This window comes from Haliotis rubra, unplaced genomic scaffold (genome assembly GCF_003918875.1).
Source record: "Haliotis rubra isolate DU_JTF1 unplaced genomic scaffold, ASM391887v1 Scf336, whole genome shotgun sequence".
Taxonomy (NCBI): domain Eukaryota; kingdom Metazoa; phylum Mollusca; class Gastropoda; order Lepetellida; family Haliotidae; genus Haliotis; species Haliotis rubra.
Window position 1 is genome coordinate 574,407 of NW_025767009.1, and position 27,019 is coordinate 601,425.

General features: G+C 40.0%; 1 protein-coding gene across 1 annotated transcript in view; it reads right to left on the reverse strand.

The window, feature by feature from the left end:
- LOC124284400 (carbonic anhydrase-related protein 10-like) overlaps positions 1 to 27,019 on the reverse strand; it is a 115,468-nt gene that overhangs the window by 83,730 nt on the left and 4,719 nt on the right. The window contains exons 2-3 of the mRNA XM_046720488.1: positions 6,433 to 6,471; positions 2,337 to 2,473 (exon numbers count right to left, since the gene is read on the reverse strand). Of these exons, the coding sequence (XP_046576444.1) occupies positions 2,337 to 2,473; positions 6,433 to 6,471 (176 nt within the window). The remainder of the gene's footprint in view (positions 1 to 2,336; positions 2,474 to 6,432; positions 6,472 to 27,019) is intronic.

Below are 27,019 nucleotides of genomic sequence, written 5' to 3' on the forward strand. Positions count from 1 at the left end.
AGGTCAACGCGTTAGTTCGTCACGCTGAAGACCTGGGTTCTATTCCTCACACGCCGTGATGTTGCTGGAATACTGCTAAAAGCGGCGTAAAACCAAACTCAGTCAGTCTAGACAATTTTCCTCACAGGGATTCTTAAGTTGTTTGTGTGAAGCCCATTTCTGGTGTCCCTGTCGTGATATTGCTGGAATGGTACTAAAAGCTGCTTACAAACATTCTCTCTTTCCACCATGGTGGATGGGTGAATATTGTTTTACGCCGCATATCAGCAATCTTGCACATACCATAAGGAATCGTATCAAGTCGGTTCGACCTACACGATGCTAAAATTAGAAGTCCAATAAAAATACTCTGTTCTTTGACGATTGCTACAAGAAGCAACATCACAAGGACGGGACATGACTCAGATACGACCTGAACGTGATGAAGCATAAGGAAGTCCTCTTTTGACTTAAGACTCACGGAAATATCTTTTCCTTTATATCGCTTTCTGGATTGATTACACATATGACTAGCTTGAACGATGTCACTGTGTTGAATTTAGATCCATGCCGAACTCATGAATGCTAAGCTTATGAACATCTTTGTAAAGTTTGTGTTTGTTGGTTGTTAAACGCTAGGCAATGTTCCAGATATATGGCGGCGATCTGTAAATAGTTTGGACCGATCGGATCTGGAACATCGACCTATAATGTACGCAAATGGTATACGATGGCGTGTGTTTACCAAGTCAGCGAGCTTGACTCCCCGATCCCGGTAGTCGCTTCTTACGACAAGCACGGGCTGCTGAAGACCAATTCTAATCCGAATCTTCACGGATTGCAAAGTTTGTGATAAGTGATATGAAGGTCATCTAAAATTGGGCTATGGTGGCGAATGAGCCTATTACATGTGTATTCCATCATTCAAAACCAGATCCTAGGTCACGATACCGGTAAACAAAAATCAGAGGACATTCGATTACAGGTCACGTTCCATACCGGGAAATATGGAATTTCCTCAAACAGTGAATAGTAATTCATTCAGGATAGTCAGATAATTGTCGTTCTTCGTATCTTTCTGTGATTGGACTAAGTTGCTCTATATACTTAATTACTCATTGTCATTTCAAGATGAATATGAAGGGTCACGTACTAAATGTCAACCCTGTCAATGACGTCAACTGTTGTTCCCGAACATCTGGTGTCGTCATTGATTTTAAGTAATAAAATACCATTCATCCGTATTCCGCTCTATGGAAACTTTTCCGGCGGATAATCGAGGCTAATCATTCTCTAGCGTTGATGCTTTATGTTATTCAGATGATGTAACGTTACAAGTTTGCTACGTTAATAACAACGGACGACCTCAACAGTGAATCAGTGTGACGTCATATCGCTTCAGCTAGCCAATCAGCATCGAATGCCACTTTAATACCAATGTTGTTAAACTCGGTCGTTGAAAAATAATAAAAAAAGGTAAATGATGTTTCATTTCGCACAGCATTGACAAAACTTGAACAGTATTCATAATGTGTCGATCTCGGAGGTTCTCATTCCGTTTTAACCAGCTTTCTAATTAGATTGAGATACATAATTATTAATATTCTTGTTTTACTGTTTCGCACTCACATTCAGAAGATTATTACCAGCTGACCACACCGAACCATAGATAAAACTAGGTTAATTTGGAGGAAGATTCATCTCGAACACAATCACGAAATGTCAACCCATGACAAGGGTCCGTCTTGGCTCCCACAATCTTCACAGTTATGTATGAAATGAGCGTCTGAAGATCGTTATGAAAGTGATCACAAGTGTTGATGTGAATGTACAGTTAGTTAAGACTAAGTTGTTCTCAAGGAGCGGGTTTTAGCTATTTTAAGGAAGTTTTATTTAAAATATTATTTGAATATGATCAAGTGTTCGTGAAACGTTTATTTCCTTTGGAGGCATTGCTGAGGACAGTTAAAAACGTGGATAAATATTAAATATTAAATGAAGCAAAATTAACCAAAACGCGACACGTGACAATGCGACAAATGGACGAAAAATGTCGCGTGTCGCGTTTTGTTTTATTTTGCCTCACTTTACATGTTTTTGAGAGGGCGACGATGCGACATAGCGACAATGTCCCTTCTCGGATTCCATAGATTTTAGTCTTTTGTGTGGATTGAAACATGCAATTTCAAATGCAGCTCACAACTACACGTCTTGTAGATTAAGGAGCTGCTATTCTACCTTGTACTTTGTTAAACATCTGATTAAAATATTATCTATTTGAGACATGCAAAAACATTTTTAAACCATGACGTTTGAGTATATCAATGTGAAAAAAACATTTGTCAAAGTGTACTTACCGATGTAAAGTCAAGTTTTAAGTGTTTCAAGTTTGGATCATAGAGCAGCCGAGATGGCTCAATGTTGATTGGTGATTGTTGGTGACCTAATTTACACATATTCCAATCAGGATTGAGTATTCCCCAATAGTCCGGGCCTGCAACAAAAAATACATTAAACAGAATGTTATGCGTTTTCAAACAGAACACAAGGGAACTCGTTAATATATGATATATAAAATAATACTTATATAGAATTTCTGGCAAATTTATATGTACTTTAAGAAAGGTTAAACACCAATCCGTCTATTATTCATATATCCTGAAATGCCATATTTGGGAAATATGTACATTGACATTTCTCATATTTTGCAAAAAATAAGATTGAATACTTGCTGAAGCGTTAACACAAGGTAACAGTATGTTATCCCCATATTGTCAAATACTAAGTCATATCATGACTTGGGAAACAGTTATAAGGAAAGTCAAACAACTATAGCCTTGGACAAACTGAAAATAAACACGTCATTAGATAATGGACATTTGCAGTCGGTACAAGTAACGGTGTGGTGGACTGCTGGCAAAATTATTCGCCCGTCATACCGATTCAGAACACTGGTACGTACCCCACTCACCCAATCAGTCAGCCACAATGTGTAGGTCGCTTGTACACAAAAACAACGATTTGTTTCGAAAAGTATGAACCTGCGTACGTGTGCGTGCGTGCGTGCGTGCGTGCGTGCGTGCGTGCACGCATACATACATACACTGTTTATATCTATTTACAAGGTCCTTGACTATAAATTTCAAATCATCACAGTACAGCTGCTTGTGTAATTTGAGCAACAGAGTGTCATCTTTCATCATCCTCTTCATATAAACCAGAGAAAGTTGACGGTAACGCGTCCAGCATATCAGTATTAATATTTTACAAGAAAAAATCCCTTCCTGCTAATAGAAAACGACAGTTAAGGAAAGATACTGTAACTATTGCGTGTGTGAATTCCATCTCTCTCCCGTTCAGCAAAACAAATCTAGTGCTGAAACTTTATCCAGGAAATAATGATATTTTTCAAGGGTTGAAACCTAGATAGGGCTGACCTATATTAATGAACACTTTCTTCCGACGCGCAAAGACTATACCAATCTTTCTCTGACAATTTATCAGGTGTGACAATGGAACGTGACGTTTGTTCGATAAAGGTTATTGTTAGATTAATATATCAAAAACATTCTCTGTGGTGATGTTTATTGGTCATAACTGACAGATAATTATAATTATGATGATATGGACTTTATAGCTTTATGTTGTGAACATGACAAACAGCATGAGAAGATAGACCACGGCCGACCATTCAATGAGTGAGTGAGTTGGGTTTTACGCCGCTTTTAGCAATATTCCAACAATTTCACGGGGTGGACACCAAAAATGAGCTTCACACATTGTAGCCATATGGGGAATCGAACTCGGATCTTCGGCATGACGAGCGAACGCTTTAACCACTAAGCTACCCCACCGCCCACGGACCATTCAGTGACACGTTGGGAAAAGAAATGTGCCTCGAATTTTTCCCCCAAAGTAATAGTTCACTGGTTTACTTGTGAAAATAACATCTGTTTTGTGGATCTCTTAAAAATGTTCCACTCCACCTTTTAGCGAAAACAATGTTGTTTTTACGCTGTGAGAATCTAAATATAAATACAAATAATTAAGCTTGTGAGATCAAAGAAAATTGTGTAAGAATGTCAAATGGAACCTTCAGTCCATTATAAAACCAATACACATCAAATCTTCAAAGAAGAAATAACCGGTTCGAATGATTTTTTATCAAGATATTAATGTGATAAATTGGTACATTTGCCATGGAGTATATAGATAAGGTGAAATGGATTTTAATGTCACATTCAAAATTATTACACATAGAGCTACGTGCGCCTGCGTTCATGCGTTCGTGTGTGTGTGTGCGCGCGCGTGCGTGTGTGTTTCTGTGTGTACTGCCGGTCATATGAAGGACATTGGTGTTACCCTACAAGGATGCCATACCATAAGTGAGGTGAGGTGAGGTGAAATTTAACGTCGTGCTTGAGAATATTTCGCTCATATGACGACGTGCATGCCTGTGTATGTGTAGGTGTATGTGCGGCTGCTTGTACTAGCCGAGACTGAAGCTGATTTTATAGTGCTAGCCCACTGAGATACGCCATACCATAAGTACATATATGGTATGACCAGATATTACTGAGAATTTTAGGAATATGTTTAATTGGATTTCTAATATAAACAACCTTGACCAGCTATCAAGTGCTTGGTTTCATTCAAGAGAGACAACTCCGTTGATCCTTTTTCATTAGTTTGTGAAGAGTTATCCCCCTTTGTTTACTTGCTAGCAGACGACATTTTCAGTGATCCTCAGTATGGATGATTTAGAGGAGAGGAAGTTGATTTTAGAGTATTATAACAAGGACATCAGATCAGCTAAAGTGATTTCAAGTAGAACAGGCATCCCTTTGTCCACTGTTTATCGTGTTTTGAAAAATATTGCAAATGGATATGGCATTGAGCGCCAGGGAGGCGCAGGTAGGCCCAGAAAATTGACTGTCGGTGACAGGAGGCCGTTTGGTATTCTTGTTTCTAAAAACAAACGAAGGAGTTTAGAAAACTTAAGGCTGGATATGATTGATAGAGAAACTGTGGCTGTCTGTAAGGAGACAATTAGAACTGAGCTGCATGCAATGGGTTGGCAGAAAAGTCAAGGAATTCCATCACCGATCATGAAACCTGAACAAAAGGAGCGAAGGTTGAACTGGTGCTTACAGCATAGAAATTTTAACTGGGACAATGTGATTTTCTCAGATGAAAGTTCTGTGTGGCTGTTTCCTAATACACTGAAATTCTGGACCAAACAAACTGAAAAACCTTTGTATCAGCGCCCAAAGTACAGTCCGATATTTAACGTGTGGGGTGGCATATCTGTGTTAGTGGCAACGCCCCTCTGTGTATTTGAATGGAATATGAACAGTGAGCTGTACACAGATATTCTCGTGGGACATTTACTTCCATGTGCTCACGTGTTCTATGGACATTTTTGGATTTTCCAGTAGGACAACAGCCCAAAACATCGTTCAAAGCATTCACAGGCCTGGTTTCTGACCCAAAATATGGCATTATTAGATTGGCCAAGCTATAACCCTGACCTAAATCCAATAGAAAATGTATTGGGACTTACGGAGGAAAGTGTCAATAAGAAAAATCTGACAAATATTGCTGAAATGAAAGAAGAGGTGGTCCGATATTGGGACAGCATGGACCACGACTTTCTAACTTCTTTGATCAATAGTATGCCCCGCCGCATTGAAGCCTTCATTGCTGCCCATGGTGACTTGACAAAATACTAACTGTTCACCTGTCTTTGAATCTGGAGTTATGTTCTGCTAATATTCACATTTATACGTGAGTAATGAGTGAAAAAACAACAACATTACAATCTTAAATTGTACTGTATATCCTTCATACCGAGCACAGGGAAGGTCATTCGTAACTACTCGTCCCTTTCCGTAACCTGAAAGAAGACTCGTACCCCTCACGTAGCCATTTTACTGAACTTGACTCTGTCTGAGCGCAAAAACGCAGAGAGAAAGAAATAGTCTAGTCGCCGAACTATTTTCAAGGGCATGTAACTCTAGTTTACTTGGAAAACAAACATTGCATCCACGCCAAGGAAATTATCTCAAAGGGTATGTTTAACATGCTTAAATACTTTCCTACGCCAGTAGGAAAATATACTTGAAGTGTCTGGGAAAAAATTATGCAAGCCGAAATGAAAATTGTTTCCAACTAACTATTTTGACCCAATTTCTTCTCTACATACGCGCATTCTGATTGGCTGGGGGAATATTTCTCCCGGACATGTCTACGAGAGGGGTACGAGTCATCTTTCAGGTTAGGGAAAGGGACGAGTAGTTACGAATGAGGCAAGGTAACAATAGAAATAAGTCAATATGACGCCAGAGCTATTGACATCCCTGTATGCTATTGAGTTAATTAATTACTAAAGTCTAGCGACAACAAACATGACTTTATCAAATCGAAATCTGAGAAGTTTTAATATCGCCTCACCCGATAATCCTTCGTATGACCACCATAGCGCCCAAGGATCTGGAATAAAGAGCAAAGAAAATTATTTTGATTCAAAATATTTACAAATTGATTATGAAATGTGATAGCGACGACTTTAGCACAGCTCTGCAGGGTAGTTTCGACCTCAGCAACTTCTGTCAACAGTTGCTATTATGTTGACAATCAAGGGACAAATTTGATTTTTTTCAAAGAGAGAACTACAGATTTGTTGAATGTGTGCGGGATGCAGGAGAAACGTCTTCAGCAACCTTGACCTTGACGGGTGTTTCCGCGAGAACGCCATTTCCTCACACGTATTGCCAGGAATCTTTATTGTAACTCTTCAATGATTCTTCAGCTCACCTTTTAATGAACACCTGGTGTCATCACTATTTGATAGTGAATCATAAACACATGCTCATGAAACAGTCGGAATCTTGCCATCAAATCTAATTTCACTAATGATTTCTTATAAATATGGAAAGAATTTTGCGCTTTTATTTATACACGTTTGCAGTTCCACTTTCATTGCACTCTTAGACTGACATTGATCAATGTCGTGTTGTTTATGATGAATATTTGGAACACGTATTATTACTATATCATCTACGCAACGATGATATCGTCATACATGGGCATAATGTGACACACAGTCATCATGGTCACATGGCCACCCCATCGCTAGTCTGGGTCACTCTTATTCTCCCAGTGTAGAATGACCACTATGGCGATAGAGATAGACAGCGATATTAAACGATGGTCGTGTGGTCACCCTCGATTATCCAGTCAAGCTTATATTCATTCTTATGAGAAATACCCAAGATCCATTAGTCATGTTTCTGAAGCGACCATCTCATGTGGCTAACTTTGCACGAAATTTCTTTCGCTGTTTGGTATTATTTGATTGGGATTTGATTTTTAGCAATGATTGTAACGAATGTGTATCTATCATAAAATAGAACTGAATGTTTTCTAGTCGTATGTGGAGCATATGATCAATCTATAAATATGACATGTGCAATTGGTAGTGAGTGGGTGAGTTTGTTTAGTTTTACGACGCTTTTAGCAATATTCTAGCAATATCATGACGGGGGGCACCAGAATAGGCTTCGCACATTCTACCCATGTGAGGAATCGATGCCGGGTCTTCGGCGTGACGAGCGAACGCTTTAACCCCAAGGCTACCCTACTGCCTCTGTGCCATTTGTACATGCGGGTATGTAACTATAGGTGGATTTTTATTAACGTTGCAGTATATCAGTTAAATTACAACGATTAATGTTGCTTTAAGGAATATTTAAGTTAAATTACAACGATTACCGTTGCTATAAGCAACATTTAAGTTAAATTACAACGATAACTGTTGCTTTAAGCAATATTTAAGTTAAATTACAACGATTACCGTTGCTTTAAGCAATTTTTCAGTTGAATTACAAGGATCAACGTTGCTTTAAGCAACATTTAAGCTAAATTACAGCAAGGGTCCAAAGTAGCAGTGTCATAGATTTAATACAAAAAAAGTATGGTGCTTCTCTACAAACTAAGATTCGTTCCAGAATCAGCGGATCTTGCACGACTAAAGGAGACAACTCCCTCTGATACATATAAAATAATTTGACAGTAATCCTTATTCAAAACAGCCACATTTTGCCTCAATACCACTGAGATATTGCAATTCATTTCTCGGCTCACACCTTTTCAAAATCAGAGTGTTGTAGATATTCTGCCTAAGTGCAATATGAGCCAAAGCTTTAATGGTACGTTTGGTCGATGCTGCTCTTTTGCCTCGTCTAATGGATTTTGGATCATGATGAATCTACATTTACATTGGAGACAGAATTGTAAGCATGCTCAGTCACAGGGGACTGACATAATCTGTAATATGAAGATGCCGTGCTCTGGTAGACATGCGTCATCTGTCAAGCTTCATTTCCTGATTCAAGTCAGTCCAGACTGTTGTAGCTCTGTCCATCATGTACTGACACTATTATCTCTGGTGCTGTTGTAACACGTTAATCACTTGCAAGTGTCCACATTGTTGTGATTGTTAACCCTTCACCAAACAGACAACTCTGTACTGTACTTACATTTCAAGACGGGGTGGGTTCGGGGTGGTAGCCTAGCGGTTAAGGTGTCCGTTGTTCAAGCCGAAAACCTGGGTTCGATTACATATCTGTGTACAGTTGAGTGAGTGAGTTTAGTTTTACGCCACACTCAGCAATATTCCACCTATATGGCGGCGGTCTATAAGTAATCGAGTCTGGACCAGACAATCCAGTGATCAACAGCATGACCCTCGATCTACGCAACTGGGATACGATGACATGTGCCAACCGAGTCAGCGAATCTGACCACCTAATACTGTTAGTTGCCTCGTACGACAAGCATGGAATACTGAAGATCAATTCTGACCCGGATCTTCACGGGTCTATGGGTACAATGTCTGAAGCTCATGAAGATCCCTGAAGATCCGGTGTAGAATTGATCTTCAGCAACCCATGCCTTTCGAAAGAGATGACAAACAGGATCGGGTTGTGATTTGGTTGATGTCACTGAATCAGAGTTACGAAAATCGATGCTCATCGATGTCGAGGAGGGTTCTCTGGTGCAGACTCGGTTACTAGATTGCCATCATATCGCCGGAAAATCGCTAAGAGCGGCGTAAAACCATATTTACTCACTAAGATTACTCAGTCCTAACTGAAAAAGGTATCATATATTGATCTATATGGGACCATAGCGATGATACGAAATGTATTATTTTTTGCGCTGGAAGTTCAGAAATAGGGTGATTGAAGTTTCAAATTAAAAAAGTGTCTTTAAGCCACTTTAGGAGAATATAATGGTATATCTCCATCGTATATTTTGTCTTTCATAAGTCTTTTTCAGAATGTTATGTTATAGTGATTTATTTGAATTTATACTAAAATGACATATAAGTTTCGCAGCTACCCGAAGGTGTTTACAGTCCTGTATACAATCAGTGCACCTCAAACATTAGAAGGGAGTATTGCTTAATGTGTGTCTAACAGATCAATTATATGATAACTAAGCAGAGTATTAGAGTTATTTTTTCCTTCTCACGTACAAGAAAAATCTGAGTTTGTCACGGTGTTCGCATTTCTTCTCACATTAACCAAGTCTCATAGTATATGACAACAGTAAATTATCCTTACGACAATATAAAAAATATCTCATCATGATTTTTTGTAGGAATGCAATTTGTAAATGTGAACGTGTTCTTAATGTTATTTTTTCTAACTCAAAAGAAACTGGTGCACAGCTTCAGAAGTTACGACACCTTGACTTTATAAGAGACATATAACAGATGACATTTGTTTTGAAAATATATATTGGAGCCGTGATGCATTCATGAAACGATAAAACTTCACTGAATGGGGTGTTGGGATGCCTAATGGTTAAAGCGTCCGCTCTTTATGCTGAAGACCCGGGCTCAATTCTCCACATGGGTACATTGTGTGAAGCCCATTTCTGGTGTCCCCCGCTGATATTGCTGGAATATTGCTTAAAGCGGCGTAAAACTATACTCACTCACTCACACACTGAGTGGGTGACGCTGATGTATCGTTATTTTAATAAGTTTGATAAGTTGAAAGGAAAGTCGTTAGTAAAGTCTCAGAGTTCATCACCTTAGAGACACCAGCGAGGCCGACTATTGCGCCGACAAAATTAGAAAAATAACCAGGCGAACAGGGATTCGTACTGTCGATTATAGATTCCAGGCGCGCATAAGGGACGCAACTCTTCACAGCGGCGCCTCAAACGACTTGGCCACCCGTGACAGCTCGCGCACCGAGTGAGTAAGGGAGTAACTGTTGCTTTAAGCCGCATCAGGAATTGTGCAGCTATTCGCGGCTAGTGGTACACTGAGAACATGCATTGCGAGTATATATACTAAAAAATAGTTTTCCGGATTAGTTTTCAATGCAAGCAAATTAATGCAACATTAGGAATGAGGTATGTTCTAATGATCTAATAAAGTTTACTTGTGCAGATGAAACAGATTGGTTGATAAACACTGATGAAATCGAAATCATGTAAACGTTAATATCACCACACATGCATAAATCCATTTACAAAGAAATATTGTGCAAGAAACAATATGAGAAATTACTCCTTTCGACAGCCTTGTTTTTTTGTTTTGTTTAACGCCGCTCTCAGCAATATTCCCGCTACATGGCTGTATTCTTGTTTAAAATTGATAATTGCAAAATATTGAATCACCATTAGATACAGACTATTATAGAGATTCTGCCGGGTCGATTCAAATGGCTCACTCGTTGTTGAACATAATGTTAAAAGCAACCTAATTTAGAGAAAGCATGGTTTAGGGAAAGTTTAAAACAAGCCCCGCGTCACTTTGAATCATACGCCACTTTGTGCAATGTCGTGGGAGGAAATCCCGTAGTTATAGTATGACCAGAAATTATTGAGAATTTTAGGAATATGTTTAATTGGATTTCTAGTATAAACAACCTTGACCAGCTATCAAGTGCTTGGTTTCATTCAAGAGAGACAACTCCGTTAATCCTTTTCATTAGTTTGTGAAGAGTTATCCCCCTTTGTTTACTTGCTAGCAGACGACAGTTTCAGTGATCCTCAGTATGGATGATTTAGAGGAGAGGAAGTTGATTTTAGAGTATTATAACGAGGACATCAGATCAGCTAAAGTAATTTCAAGTAGAACAGGCATCCCTTTGTCCAGTGTTTATCGTGTTTTGACAAATATTGCAAATGGATATGAAAATGAAATTCTGGACCAAACAAACTGAAAAAACTTTGTATCATCGCCCAAAGTACAGTCCGAAATTTAACGTTGGGGGTGTCATATCTGTGTTAGGGGCAACGCCCCTCTGTGTATTTGAATGGAATATGAACAGTGAGCGGTACACAGATATTCTCGAGGGACATTTACTTCCATGTGCTCACGTGTTCTATGGACATTTTTGGATTTTCCAGCAGGACAACGACCCAAAACATCGTTCAAAGCATTCACAGGCCTGGTTTCGGACCCAAAATATGACATTATTAGATTGGCCAAGCTATAGCCCTGACCTGAATCCAATAGAAACTGTTTGGGGACGTATGAACTTCTTTGATCAGTAGTATGCCCCGCCGCCTTGAAGCCTGCATTGCTCCCCATGGTGACTTGACAAAATACTACTGTTCACCTGTCTTGGAATCTGGAGTTATGTTCTGCTGAGTAATGAGTGAAAAATATATAAAAAAATACAATCTTAAATTCTCAATAATTTCTGGTTGTACTGTATATGAATCGTAGGCAGTTGCCGTTCTCCTGAATACCACGGTATTTGGTATGGTGTTGACAAAACGGTGTGTCGTTGTACAAAACAACCTTAGCGCTAAAACTTCCATAAGCCTATGTTAAGGTATGGGTGTTTACAGTCACCTTTCAGCGCTAAGATCGCTTTGTACAACGGCACCCAGGACATCAAAAACAGGATTAGAACAAGAACTTTGTTGCCTTGGATAACATAGCAACTCGATGTCGCAATTCATTTATTAAATAAGCAAATGTCTTTTGAAGAAACCTTTACAGACAGTGTCTCTTATCTTCCCTCATGGGTAGTTATATCATCTATGAATTAATTCCTTTGTGACAGGCAGATACTGAGAATGACAGTTGCCATGTCGCTAACATAACCAAAGGAAATCAATTTGAACATTGGTAATCGTCAGGTCACTGAAGTCAAGAAGAACGTTAATTGAGCAAATGTCACCACGATATTTGAAAATCAATAACCGGTTTACTTAACGAAATTTACCACGGGCTGAAGGTATGTCCATACATACATGCTTGCATAACAGTGTAAACAACACTTATTGGGAATTATACCCTCACGACACTGGGAATTATACCCACATAACACTGGGAATTATACGCACATGACACTGAGAATTATACCCACATGACACTGAGAATTATACCCTCATAACACTGGGAATTATACCCACATGACACTGAGAATTATACCCACATGACACTGGGAATTATACCCACATAACACTGGGAATTATACCCACATAACACTGGGAATTATACCCACATGACACTGAGAATTATACCCTCATAACACTCGGAATCATACCCACATAGCACTGGGAAATATACCCTCATGGCACTGGGAATTATACCCACATAACACTGGGAATTATACCAACATAACACTGGGAATTATACCAACATAACACTGGGAACTACACCCTCATAACACTAGAAATCATACCCACATAATCCTGGGAATTATACCCACATAACACTGGGAATTATACCCTTATTACACTAGAAATCATACCCACATAATCCTGGGAATTATACCCTCATAACACTGGGAATTATACCCACATAACACTGGGAATCATACCCACATAACACTGGGAATTATACCCTCATAACACTAGACCTTTGAGTCAGTTTGGTTTGAACAGTTGGTAGGTTTCATTCCAGCGTTAGTAACCAGGATAACCCTAAACATGGGTGCTGACAAACCTAGAACTATATTCAGGGATTCGAACGCACGATCAAAGGATGCTGACACGCCCTTCTCCACTCAGCTCTACACAAAGAACTGTAATACACACAGTGCATGCTCAGATCTAAACATGTTTCGTCATGTGTTTAAACCCTAAACCAAGTAGGTAATTAGCGCGTTCTCTCTAAGCGTCTGAACGCATGATTTGAGAAATGGCTGGAACACGTTATTCTTTTTGGACGTTATTCGATCTTCGATGTTCTTAGCCTTACGACTGAACAATATTATCTTTGGACGCTATTGCTGAAAGTCAAGGTTCATACCACGTGATGCCACATAAAACTGGACAACATTTGTGTGAATTACTGGGAAGGTGATAGTATTTTGGTTTTAATCGGAAACCTTTCTTTCTCTTACGAGAAGTGCATCACCTTAAAAACCACGCCATGAGTCAGTGGGCAGAAATGTATTTGTAAGTGTCAACTGTTCCCTGTTGGGGAATAATCTAATTACAGGAGAAAACATCCCGGCGCTTTCTGTTACCATTCCAGACATAGATTACTTCCACTTCAGTAGCCCTTAAAGGGGCTGGAGCACAAGTGGTGGAACTTTGTACTGTATATACATTTTGATGATTAATTTAAATGAAAATGAAATATTAGTGATTGTTACAAGTGTTTGAAATGTGTGACCGACATGTCCTGTCTATTCAACCAGGGATAGCATGACTTTTTTGGTCTGATATCATGCTTCTTAATGCCTGATATCATGCTTCTTAATGTCTGATATCATGCTTCTTAATCTCTGATATCATGCTTCTTAATGTCTGATATCATGTTTTTTTAATATCTGATAGCATGTTTCTTAATGTCCGATAACATGCTTTTTAATGTCTGATAGCATGTTCCTTAATGTCTGATAGCATGCCTCTTAATGCCTGATAGCATGCATCTAATGTCTGATAGCATGTTCCTTAATGCCTGATAGCATGTTTCTTAATGACTGATAGCATGTTCCTTAATGCCTGATAGCATGTTCCTTAATGCCTGATAGCATGTTTCTTAATGCCTGATAGCATGCCTCTTAATGCCTGATAGCATGTTCCTTAATGCCTGATAGCATGCATCTAATGTCTGATAGCATGTTCCTTAATGCCTGATAGCATGTTTCTTAATGCCTGATAGCATGTTTCTTAATGTCTGATAGCATGTTTCTTAATGCCTGATAGCATGTTCCTTAATGCCTGATAGCATGTTCCTTATTGCCTGATAGCATGTTCCTTAATGCCTGATAGCATGTTTATTAATGTCTGATAACATGTTCCTTAATGCCTAAATGGCATGTTTCTTAATGTCTGATAGCGTGTTTCTTTATGCCTGATATCTGATAGCATGTCTCTTAATGTCTGATAGCATGTTCCTTAATGTCTGATATCTGATAGCATGTTCCTTAATGCCTGATAGCATGTTCCTTAATGCCTGATAGCATGTTTATTAATGTCTGATAGCCTGTTCCTTAATGTCTGATAGCATGTTCCTTAATGTCTGATAGCATGTTTCTTAATGTCTGATAGCATGTTCCTTAATGTCTGATAGCATGTTTCTTAATGTCTGATAGCATGTTCCTTAATGTCTGATAGCATGTTCCTTAATGCCTGATAGCATGTTCCTTAATGTCTGATAGCATGTTCCTTAATGTCTCGTAGCATGTTTCTTAATGTTTCGTAGCATGTTTCCTGACTGTAAGATGGCATGCTTCATGGATGAGTGATAGCATGTTTCTAAATATCTAATAGCAAGCTTCAAGGGTGTAAGATAGGGTGTTTCCTGAAGTTAGATGGCATGCTTCATGGATGTGTGAGCATTATTCATGAATATTTGTCAAAGAAATTACGACCTCCTGCCGTACCACCAACCACAACCATCTCTTTCCTCCATTATCCCCCAAACAGAAACACAAAATCCCCACGAAGGCTGTTCTCACTGCACCCCCTCCCAACAACCCCCGTTATTTCTTCCCCTTATTCTCAGTGCTCCCATCTCTTCCCCATTTTTCTTCCAGTCTCTTGACTCCGTTACCTCGCTTCCTTGCTAAAACAAATAAAGGGGTGTGCCACGATTCTGATTGAATGTGTTAGCATTGATTTATCACAGCCATTACCATGTGAAGATGTCCTAGCACGCGAACTCTGGCCGTTCGGAACTTGCTTCCACGGCGCACTGTGAACGCAGACACGTCACGTTGTAAGCGTTCAACTTGGGGCCGAAAACTGATGCTTTCACCACGCCCTGTAAGTGGCACTTAGCTGCTTAAATTGTCACAAGTACAACTTACGGCACAGGGAGGCATCGGTTATGTTTTCACTGATACAAATCTTGACAAAGATTTGCTCTGATTACAGCGTCTTTTGAACGAGCGAGAAAATGCACTATCTCACTGAAAGCTAACGTCTTTGGGTATTTGTTCACCGACCAAATTAGTAGCTACGAAAACAGGAGTGGTTGTGGCATAGGCGGATCCAGATCCCCCCATTGCCCTGAAAGTTTATTAAATGACCATTGAAACTCTCGTGTAAACAGGTGAAAACGAAGTGTGCAAAAAACAACAACAACAAAAAAACCACCCCCGTACCCCCCTTCTGAACTGTGCAGCTCTCCTTTCTAAAAAAGCTGTATCATCCCTTGTTGTGGCATATTTTGCACTGATCTATAACTAATGATGGTGATTGTTATCATTTTAATCCATCTGTCTTGGAATTTTGCCCGTGTGCAAGTATCTAAATAAACCTGGATTTCTAACAGTTTCTTTTAGTTCAACTTGGCAGTATTCTGAAAAAATCAATATTCGCCAAGGCATTAACACACTGGCTTACAGTAAGTTTCACGTGTCTGTTAAATCCTTGGGGTACATCTGTTTTAAAGTACTTCTCCCATATACCAGCTGTGTCATGCACTACAATTAGACCAGCATGTACAAGACAAAACGTTTCTTCTTGAATCCTCACCATGGGGCATGCTACTGTCAATAATGGGAAACATGCTTCACTAAAAATGATTTAATACCAATGATCGAAGAACCTGCTTGTATAATAAATATTATAAAAAAATTGATTAGCTGTCGAGATAAATTCAGTTACATCTGACGTCTACCCTTAGCAGCATGCATGGATATCTGGTAATGTTAAAAACTGATTGTAATTTGATCATATTCTCTTTCGCTCTTGTCTCATTTAGGACCCATCAAGGCATCAAATATCACAAAACTTAAACTGGAAAAAAAATCCGAATCGCCTTCCATTTGCAGTTCCGAAACCGCACATGTGTATGGCAAATGGAAGCAGTGTTGATAGACAAGTAACAAAAATATGTAATGGAACTATGGCATTTGGTTAAAGTTGCAACAGTAAAAATTATTAAAAATGCATTTCGGTTTCTGCCCTTGTTAAAATTTCCCGTTCAAGCCACAAGAGCAGATAACTCTAAACGTACGAGGGGCAGTGTTTGTCTAGTTCGACGCACAACATCGTAACACAGTGAACTACTACGCATTTTACAACAATAAAACGTTTTATTCAATACATACCATAATTCAGAAATAAATATTTGAAATATTACATGGCATTTAAAACCCCACAAGAAATTAGTAACAGGACACATGTTTTTATGAAAATGTTATCTTAGACCTGAGTCATGTAGCCTCGAGTTGAGAAATGCTATATGAGACAATGAATGACACGTATCAGCAGATGCGTACGGTAATTCATATATACCAATTGACAGTTAAGGGCTGTAGGGGATTTGCGAGATGGACGTTTTTTGCCCATTACCTTTTAACTCTTGGAATCCAATACACCGAGTTGGTTCCACGCAGAGTATTCACGATTTATGGAGACAATAACCACATCAGATATCAGGAAATCTCATTTCTGTTGAGAAATTTTATTCTTTTGTTTAACGTTTTGTTTTAGGTTTTGTTTAAGGTATCTTTAATTCAGCCTGTTGTTTGTTTACAATTGTTGGAGAATCGTGTCAGTATTCTGTCCATATTGTTAAAGTTGACGCGAATCCAATAACACACGAACCAATGTTTCTTTGAATAATTCAGAAAACTACACGTTAATATTGTCCTTTCGGAAAAGGACATGGAAAATTATTAAAGACTCGAAATAAAGGACAATCTGCCAATAGTAAATTACTGTTTGGAATCTGCGGAGACATTTGGTTATTTAACGTAGTTGGTCCTCCAGAGTGTGTGACTACGAGCGGGCGCTCCAACAGTGAGACGAAACATTTCTGTCCGTGAAGGATAAAGGGAAGATGATGGCCAGTTTGACCCATTGGAATGGTCAAATGTTTTGGAAACAGCCTTTTAAAGTTCTAGGTCTTCTTGTACTTGTACGTTTTAGATTTCTGGGGTTCCTAAATACATAAGTACGCTTGGTTGAAAAAACCCTGGAGGGGGACTGATGTGTTGAACCGCAAGAGAAAATCTTCACATCTAAGTCCACGGCCTAAGAAGATGTTTCCTTTACCATAAGTTTGTTCGTTCTGTCTTCAACTAAGGCACACGTCACGATATGGCTGAAATATTGCCGATGTGACGATAAATATTAATTCACTCATCTAAGATACTGCTAAAACAATCAGATCAGCCAACAAACTGGCTTATGAATATGAGACAATACAAGAGAATAAATTGTCTTCAAACAGATTCCAATTGGCATAAAGGGCAAAATGACAGCGAATGGTATACGAACTGACCACTGAAAATGTCACTAGGTGGTGCCGAAATGTGAGAACATGCCCTGCCCTTCCCGTAGCGCCCGCCATTCATACAATGTGTTAGTATGTATTTGTATGACATATACAAAAGCAAGGCGACAGTGACATGTAAACAACGTTGCAGCTTTAAGATTTCGGCTAAAACATTCCTATCGTAGTTGACTCAGAATACATAAACTAGCGTCCAAAAAGAAACGCCACCAAAATAAAAATTATCATAAATTGTCAAAATAATTGCCAATCTGCTGAAAAACGGCTAAAAACACATCCCTCGAACACAGCCTGTCTCTTCCCAGTGAACAGGTGCACGAGATTTTGATGATTGGTGAGTTCAATGAATTCGCACAGAAAAAATGGAAATTGTGCACAAAGTTACCCGTATGACATGAGGGTATAAAACCTGACTAGATTTGTTCTCTCTCATCATGTGACAAGATTGAAAGCAGCCAACATGCCTCGATTGACCAAAGAACAGAGGGAAAGAGCAATTGGTATGCTTCAGATGGGCGCAACACAGGAGCACGTGGCCAGGATCATGGGATGCTGCAAGTCCACCATCGCCACACTTGTCACACGTCACAGACAGACTGGCAGTAGTGCTGACAGACCCAGGAGTGGCAGACCTAAGGTCACGACCCCACAAGAAGATCAATATTTACGGGTGCTTCATCTGAGAAACCGCTACCTCACTGTGACGTCATCAAGCGCCAATAGCCTTGGACATGCAGTCAGCAGACAGATCGTAGCAAGACGACTCCTTCAGCATGGTATTTGTGCCTATCGACCTTTCAAGGGCATGACGTTAATGCTACGACACCGACGTGCCAGATTGAGGTGGGCCAGGACCGTAATGCAGTGGCAGCAGCGACGTCGGGGCGAAGGGACGGCACCTGCTTGCATCCAAGAAGTGGAGCATTACGGCGGTGGAGGCGTTATGGTCTGGGGTGGATTTTGTGGGGACCAGAAGACAGATCTCGTCATCATCAACGGTAATCTCACCGCACGTCGTTACATCGACGAGATTTTACGGCCTGTGGTGCTGCCTTACCTGCAATGTCACCCAAGGACGCTGTTTCAACAGGACAACGCCACACCTCACACAGCTCGGATCACTAGTGACTTCCTCAACACTAACAACGTCAACCTGCTACAGTGGCCAGCGAAATCACCCGATCTGTCTCCAATCGAACACCTCTGGGACCAGCTGGGGCAACGTATTCGGAAACGTCAACAGCCGCCATTGACTAGGGACGCTTTGGCAGTTGCCCTGCAAGAGGAGTGGCGCCGAATCCCTAATATTGACGTCAGAAGGCTCACATACTCAGTTCGACGCCGCGTTAGAGCCTGCATCACTGCTAGGGGTGGCCACACACGATACTGAATCATCTGTGTTGTTCAGGACAGTTTAAGACCTTAAAGACGAGTCAGCGTTGGCGATCGAATACTGGACACTGCACCCCTGTGTCATCCATGTGCCTTCAGAACACGAACTGTTTCGTTTTTCTAACTGAAAGTTTCAAGAACTGTTGCTGAATGATTGTGTTTTACAATACAACACTTCTTGTTACCATAATTTGCTTTTGTTGTGTTTTAGTGAAGAAAACTGTTTGGTGGCGTTTCTTTTGGACGCTAGTTTAGATGCTACAGATTCTATGAGTGAGTGAGTGAGCGAGTTTAGTTTTACACCGCCGTTTGCAATATTCCAGCAATATCACGGCGGGGAACACCAGAAATGGGCTTCACACATTGTACCCATGTGGGGAATCGAACCCTGGTCTTCGGCGTGACGAGCGAACGCTTTAACCACTAGGCTTCCCCAAAACCCCCAGATCTTCGTTGACGTCAGTCAGCAACGGAAACATTGACCTACTTCGAGAAAAGATATAACGTCAATTCAGGAGAATATCACATCTTCACACAGATTCCTTTGGACATAAAAGTCAAAACAGCTGGTAAAGTTATATAAATGAAACACTGGGATTCACGGAATTTCCTGGAAAAGATTTCGTTTATTGTGTTCTAACAGCATCTGTCTTTATATCCAGTTCTCCGAATGGCGCAGAGCACAGTTAGCCAAGCATTATCGGGAAAGAAATTCCAATTAATATGGATACATCTGCGAAATTTCACAACTTTTTCTAATCAAAACATTTCGCTCATCTCTTAATCTGATCTTACGATCTCAAGGGGACTTTAACTACTTTGTCCCTTTAGGCCAAACCAATGTTTATTTTGCTACAGTTCAACGCAAATATTTCGTTTGCTTTAACACCACACTATATCCCGGTAATACGACGGCAGTCTGTAAATAATGGGCCAGACAAACCAGTGATTGATATTGCGAGCAACGATCGCAATCGACCAAGTCACCGAGGGTGGACACCTGGGCCTAGATTTTCGAAGCTCTCTTAGCGCTAAGACAGTCGTAAGTTAATGTTAATGTATGGCACTTACGACTATCTCAGCGCTAAGACAGCTTCGAAAATCTAGGCCCAGGTCCATCAGGTCGCCTCCTACAACCTGGGTGTTTGTTTGTTTCTTTATTGTTTTACGCTGCACTCAGCAATATGTCAGCTGTATGGCGGCGGTTTGTAAATAATCGTGTCTGACTAGACAATCCAGTGATCAACATGATGTTCATCGATCTACGCAGTTGGGATACGATGATATGTACAACCATGTCAGCGAGCCTGACCACCCGTAGACGCCTCTTACGACAAGCATGGTTTGCTAATGACCTATTCTTACAATGATCCTCACGGGTTACACCCTGCGTGGGTTGCTGGGGCCAGTTCTTGTCAGAACTCACCACGGGCTTCGACTCCAACAGCAGTCCTTTATGACGTACTGAATTAGTTGCACAACTACATTTTGAAACCGATGACATTACTGGCAACCGTGGTTACCTGGCGACCAACGTCATGAAGCAACGTTGCAAGTTCAATCTTGATTTTATTGTCCAATAAACTCTAATTACATCAAAGGCATGTAGTTGAAAGGTATTATTACAGGAACAAAATGTCCAGTACCATTTTGAGTCATTACAATCTCCGGTCATCTACAGTTAGAAACAAAAGACATTTGAGTACAGCGTCATGCTTCTCAAACAAATTGGATTAAAACTCGTACGAGTTCTCAAGTACCAAATAACAAATTGCCGAGTGAAACAAAAAATACCCACGTTTATATTACAGACTATGATGCTTATACTACAGTTCACATAAAGCTACCGGAATCAAATGTCCATCACCTACCTAACTGAATTAAATTGTCCTACCTTTCTGAAATATTATTCCTATGTAAAATTACCCACGGGCTTATTGCAAAAAGATTCTATCTGTATTATATCTTAAATTCTAAGACAGATTTGGTTACGATTCCTTCAAGAACGGCAAGAAATTGATTTTCACAAGACAAATATTTCCGTCATACACATATGGAAATATATATCTCATTTTTTCCTCAGTGTGTTTTGTGGTGTTTTATCCGCTTGATAAATGGAAGATAATTGCACATGCAAGAGAAACCACATGCGATGAAATCATCCAGTGGACTACACATATGAAATGTACAAGGGTTAAAACGTCACCAATGTAACATACGTGTCGATATACACGTGTCGACATAATGTACACAAGTAACGACATAATATAGCCTCCAGCTGAGCTGTGGTCATGTAGATGTACAAGCATACGTCACTGCCACTGAAATGTGATGTGTAAAATACACGATTCGTACTGACACAGGGTGACATATTCAGGGGAATTATTCTGACTTACCTTGACAACTTTAGATGAGATGAAACGATGTTATCGCTTTATGTTACTACTGTTTCGAATGCCAATTATCATTGTTACTTCTACTATCATTCATTCTCGAAACTAGGACTGACCCGTGAAGATCCGGGTTAGAATTAATCTTTAGCAACCCTTGCTTGTCGTAAGGGACGACTAACAGGAACGGGTGGTAAGACTCTCTGACTTCGTTGACACATATCGCATCCCAGATCGATGCTCATACTGTTGATCACTGGATTATCTGTTCCAGACTCGATATTTTACAGACCAACGCCATATAGCTGGGACATTGCTGAGTGCGGCGTTAAACAACAAATATACGAAACAGCACTGCCATTCACTACTAGGTCTTCTATGCTACTACTTCGTATACCACTGGGGCGGTGGGGTAGCCTAGTGGTTAAAGCGTTGGCTCGTCACGCCGAAGACCCGGGTTCGAATCCCCACATGGTTACAATGAGGGAAGCCCATTTCTGGTGTCCCCCGCCGTGATATTGCTGGGATATTGCTAAAAGCGGCGTAAAACCAAACTCAGTAAGTCAGTCAGTCATGCCACTGCTACTACAACTATTTACGATCTGGTATGCTCTCCAAATAACTAGGGCCTAGATTTTCGAAGCTCTCTTAGCGCTAAGATAGTCGTAAGTGCCATGCATTAACATAAACTTACAACTATCTTAGCGCTAAGAGAGCTTCGAAAATCTCAGCTACTAACATATCATCACGTACTTAATCACAACAATATCACGAACAAAAGTAGTATCATAAACATTCGGTTACTTAACAGGATATCAGTAAAAACAGCATCATTTACTATACACTGTGTACCAATACAATCTTCCCTTCTCTCTCTCCCTCCTTCCCTCTCTCTCCGTCCCTATCTCTCCACCCATCTCTCTCGCTTGTGTACGACGTTCATCTTGCTGGAATACACATCTACACAAACCACAAAATGACCTATCCCCCTATCAGCTAATGGTAACTCTCTCTCTCTCTCTCTCTCTCTCTCTCTCTCTCTCTCTCTCTCTCTCTCTCTCTCTGTCTCTCTCTCTCTCTCTCTCTCTCACTCTCTCTCTCTCTCTCACTCTCTCTCTCTCTCTCTCTCTCTTTCTCTCTCTCTCTCTCTCTCTCTCTCTCTCTCTCTCTCTCTCTCTCTCTCTCTCACTCTCTTTCTCTCTTTCTCTCCCCTCTCTCTGTGTCTCTCTCACTCTCTCTCACACACTCTCTCCTGTGTACAACGTTTAGCTATAAATATAGCTCTCTTCTTGCTGGGTAACACATCTATACATACAACAAAATGACAACTCTCTCTGTCATCTAATTGCTGTAACTCTCCCTCCAAACACTATCTGCATAGATGTCCCTGGCGCTGTACACATTAGGGAGATGTACGACGTCTGGGTCAATATCAAATATTTCCTCCTCGTATAATAGTTGATGTCTGTGATTAGTTTGTTTAATCAAAGACGTTCTGTTATGTGCTCACTGTAGCTAATGGGTCGGGAGGAAATGCCAGCTCAATTCTAGAGTCCCTGGAGATATGAATCACTTTCGTTTAGACATCTTTGTTCATCCAACTTGGAAGTTGTCTATCATGAGAGTGTTTCATTATTCTGTTAATAATTTTGTATTGTAAGTAATGTGGGTGAGTGAGTGAGTTTAGTTTTACGTCGCACTCAGCAATATTCCATCAATACGGCGGTGGACTGTAAATATCAAGTCTGGACCAGCCAATCCGGTGATCAACAACATGAGCATCGATCTACGCAATTGGGGTACAATTGACATGTGTCAACCAAGTCAGCGAGCCTGACCACCCGATGCCGTTAATCGCCTCTTACGACAAGCATGGGTTACTGAATATTAATTCTAACCCGGGTTATTGTAAGTAATGAGGGGAGAGAGTAATCTTACTCCTATAGAATGATGGTGTAATTTGTTCCCAATAATATCACTTTTGTAGATAAAGTATATTTTAAATAGGGAAAAATACATTGTAGCCATGCCGCGGCGTTGCACGTGTTTGTGACAGATGCCTCCGACGAGGCAGGATCCATTCACTTTAACACGACCGTGGTATCATCACCATGCGATAATGTCTTCTACAGTTTTCGCACGATCATGAAATGGCTGTTGTCACTGTTTGAATCTTCTAAATGTAGTGACAACGATACGACATTTTCATTTTCACTGTTTGAATCTTCTAAATGTAGTGACAATGATACGACATTTTCATTTTCGAATAGTTCTTGAGAAGTTGAAGGCAGTCTTGCAAAGGTAGCTATAGGGCTGGTTTAACACTGCTTGGATCAATATTTCAGAATTGATCACGTCATGTGAAGATATAACTATTCTGAAATGAGTCTTCGTACTTTCTGATTACAAGTTTAAAAAAGAAGTACCAGATGAAACATTTTGTCTTGAAGCTTATCAGTCCTCTTGTGGTAGTGTTATGCTTCCACTTGGTGTACACAATCTCCTAAAATAGATACTCGTTAAATACCCTTGTCTGCAAATGTAATTGAAGGAGATCTGGTGATAAGGTTTTGTGTTTTCTGCTGGAACTGTCCTATATCGGGAGTGCTGTAAGTCAGGTTTTCGCCAATGTGAAGCGATGAGACTGGGAACCACAGTTCTAAAAGTCAAATCATCAAACAATCTGCGAAACATCTCACAAATTGTGAATAAGATCCCGCTTCACGACATGTAGTGAAACAATGCTCTTTCACTATGACGACTGCACGGTAAACTCATTTGCATGACGTCATTGGCGACATTGCTCTGTGTGATGTCGTCAATAGAATGACGTGGCACAACATGACTCAAATTGGTGCATTAAAATGTGTTTCTTTTTTAGAGCTGGACATTTTACCCATATGCTGTGAAACCAAATTTGAAAAGTTAAATGTTATTTATCACAGCATTTCAGTATGCAAAACTATTAAAAGGTTTGTGATTTCACTATGGCTCTGTAGCAAAGTGTGAACTAGTAACATGCGCATTAACACCTTATTTCCTTATTTAATAATAATGGATAGCAGTAATGCGCCAGTTTCCACGCACTTGTGCATGCTCAAAGTGCTAACGCATTACTACCCGTTGTTCATTATTTGGCCCGTTAGATTAAGTAATAAAGGTTTAAGACATGTAATGAAACGCTACAAATAATAAAGCCAGACAGGCAATCTGTCTGTCGGTAAAATGCGGACATACTTAATGTGGAATAATAGCTTTAAGTGGACATGGTGCTGATGGATCAAGATCCAAACTTTAAATTTTGGAATCGAACCCGAACAACATCTGGGATGCAGTACCCAATACCGCTGGACCACTCGTAGCCTGCAGAATAAATAAGAACCATGATTGGGTGTATACAATTACCAATAAAAAAGGTCCTTGGAGTTGTAACAGTGATATTATCCTAATAGTGATCTAATTTCAGCCGGGGGTTGACAACATATTCGTATTTCAAATCGTCGGTTCATCTTTCAAGGTTTTGTACAAATTAGTGAAGATTGTGGAGATCAGGGTAAAATAATGTTACATGTGACCTGGACAATAAATAAACAACAAAGATTACGAAAGTCTTTGAATGCCTAAGTAACATTTTAAAGGGCTGGATGCTGTTTGATGTTTATCATTGCCCGTACGCGTGTTATTTGATGTAGAAACTAGCTAGAATTTGAAAGAAGAAATATGAGTTATACTACAGTTCACATAAAGCTACCTGAATCAAATGTCCATCACCTACCTTTAAGACTGAATTATATTTCTCCTACTGTTGAAAGAGAATGTGCTGAAAAAATATCCAATTTTATAATTCAGTTGTAATCAACTTGGCACAGACCGACAGGGAGAACATATACTCCAATATCTCTCCCTGTTTTGACATATTTGAAAACATACTCGACACCTTAAGATAATATTTTTGTCACATTAAAAACTTCAGGTGAAGTGCTGCGTGTTTAGAGCCGTGTTTGTCCATTGAAATTGTAATTAAATGACATGCAGGGCGGGGGTCACTTACTTTGTACATAAATTGTACATGCTCCTTCATAACAATCATCATCATCATCATCATCATCATCATCATCATCACACACCACACACACACACTCCCCAGCCATACCCTATAAGTAACAGTGCATCCATCCTTGTTTAAAGTTACAAAGTTACACCTCACACTTCCATGTCCCCATGACTAAACTTAGAGAACGCTCCCTTTAAAATTATCAACAATTAATTTCAACTTGGGCATGTGTGTGTTTCCCATAGTTAAACCTGCTTAGCGAGTCAGCGCCTGGGATGACAGGTTGTCATAAGTGGCAATGTCTTAGAAGTAGGAAGATAATGGTTTCAACATTTATCAGCAGCCGTGAAACCCTGCCTTGTCGCAGTACTGTCTACACGTTAAGAGATGTGATGTGTGTTGACATATAAGAAGAGAATGCTTCACTAATCTACCATGCCAGTTTACCGGATATGTGAACTCCCAACGATAGCAGCTGACATTAAGAGTCGGTCGTACGCTCCGTTATAAATAAATAATGCAGAAAACATTTATCTAAATTAGTATTCGTAAGTACATTTCTTAAAATTTATTGTGAAACACTGAACGGTCTATGTGCATCTCGAGCTCTGGTGACATTATCGGTAGAACTCGCTGACCTGAAATTAGAACGCTATGGGTGAGTTGAGATGAGATGGGGTTCAGCGTCGGGTTAAAAATTATGGAGCTTGCTTGCAAATATTTGTATGTGGATGTGTGCTTTTAGCACGTCTGTTTTATTGTACTGGCATGTGTAGCTGTCCACAGGAGAGAGAGAGAGTGAGAGAGAGATAGCCTCGTAGAGAAAGAGAGAGAGGAGAGAGATAAAGAGAGAGAGAGTGAGAGAGTTGAGACAGTCATTGTTGAAAAAATAGTTGTTTTTACAAATGCCACGGAGAGAGTGATAGATGAGGGTTTTACTGAAAGAGAAAAGAGTGAGAGAAAGAGAGAGGAGAGAGTGAGAGGGAAGGTTGCTGAAAGCGCGCCAGTTTTATATAGTTAAGCATGTGTATCATTGGCAGCACACATTTTAGAGAGTGAGAGAGAGAACCCTGCGTGTGAGAGAGAGAGAAGGAGTCGTACACAGTATATAGTCGAAGAAATGCCTTGTTTTACAAAACCACTGCACGGAGAGAGTGATACAGAGGAAAGAGAGGGTGGAGAAATGAATAGTTAAGATGCCTTGTTTTACTGAAACCCTGCAGGGTAGGGATGGACAGAGGAGAGACAGTATAGAGTTAAGATGCCTTGTTTTACTGAAAGAGGAAGGAGCTGTACACAGTATATAGTTAGGAGATGCCTTGTTTTGCCTGAAACCCGAGAGTAGGAGTTGTGCGTGGAGTAGACAGTATATAGTTAAGATGCCTTGTTTTACTGAAACCCTGCGTGGAGTTGTACACAGTATATAGTTAAGATGCCTTGTTTTACTGAAACCCTGCGTGGAGT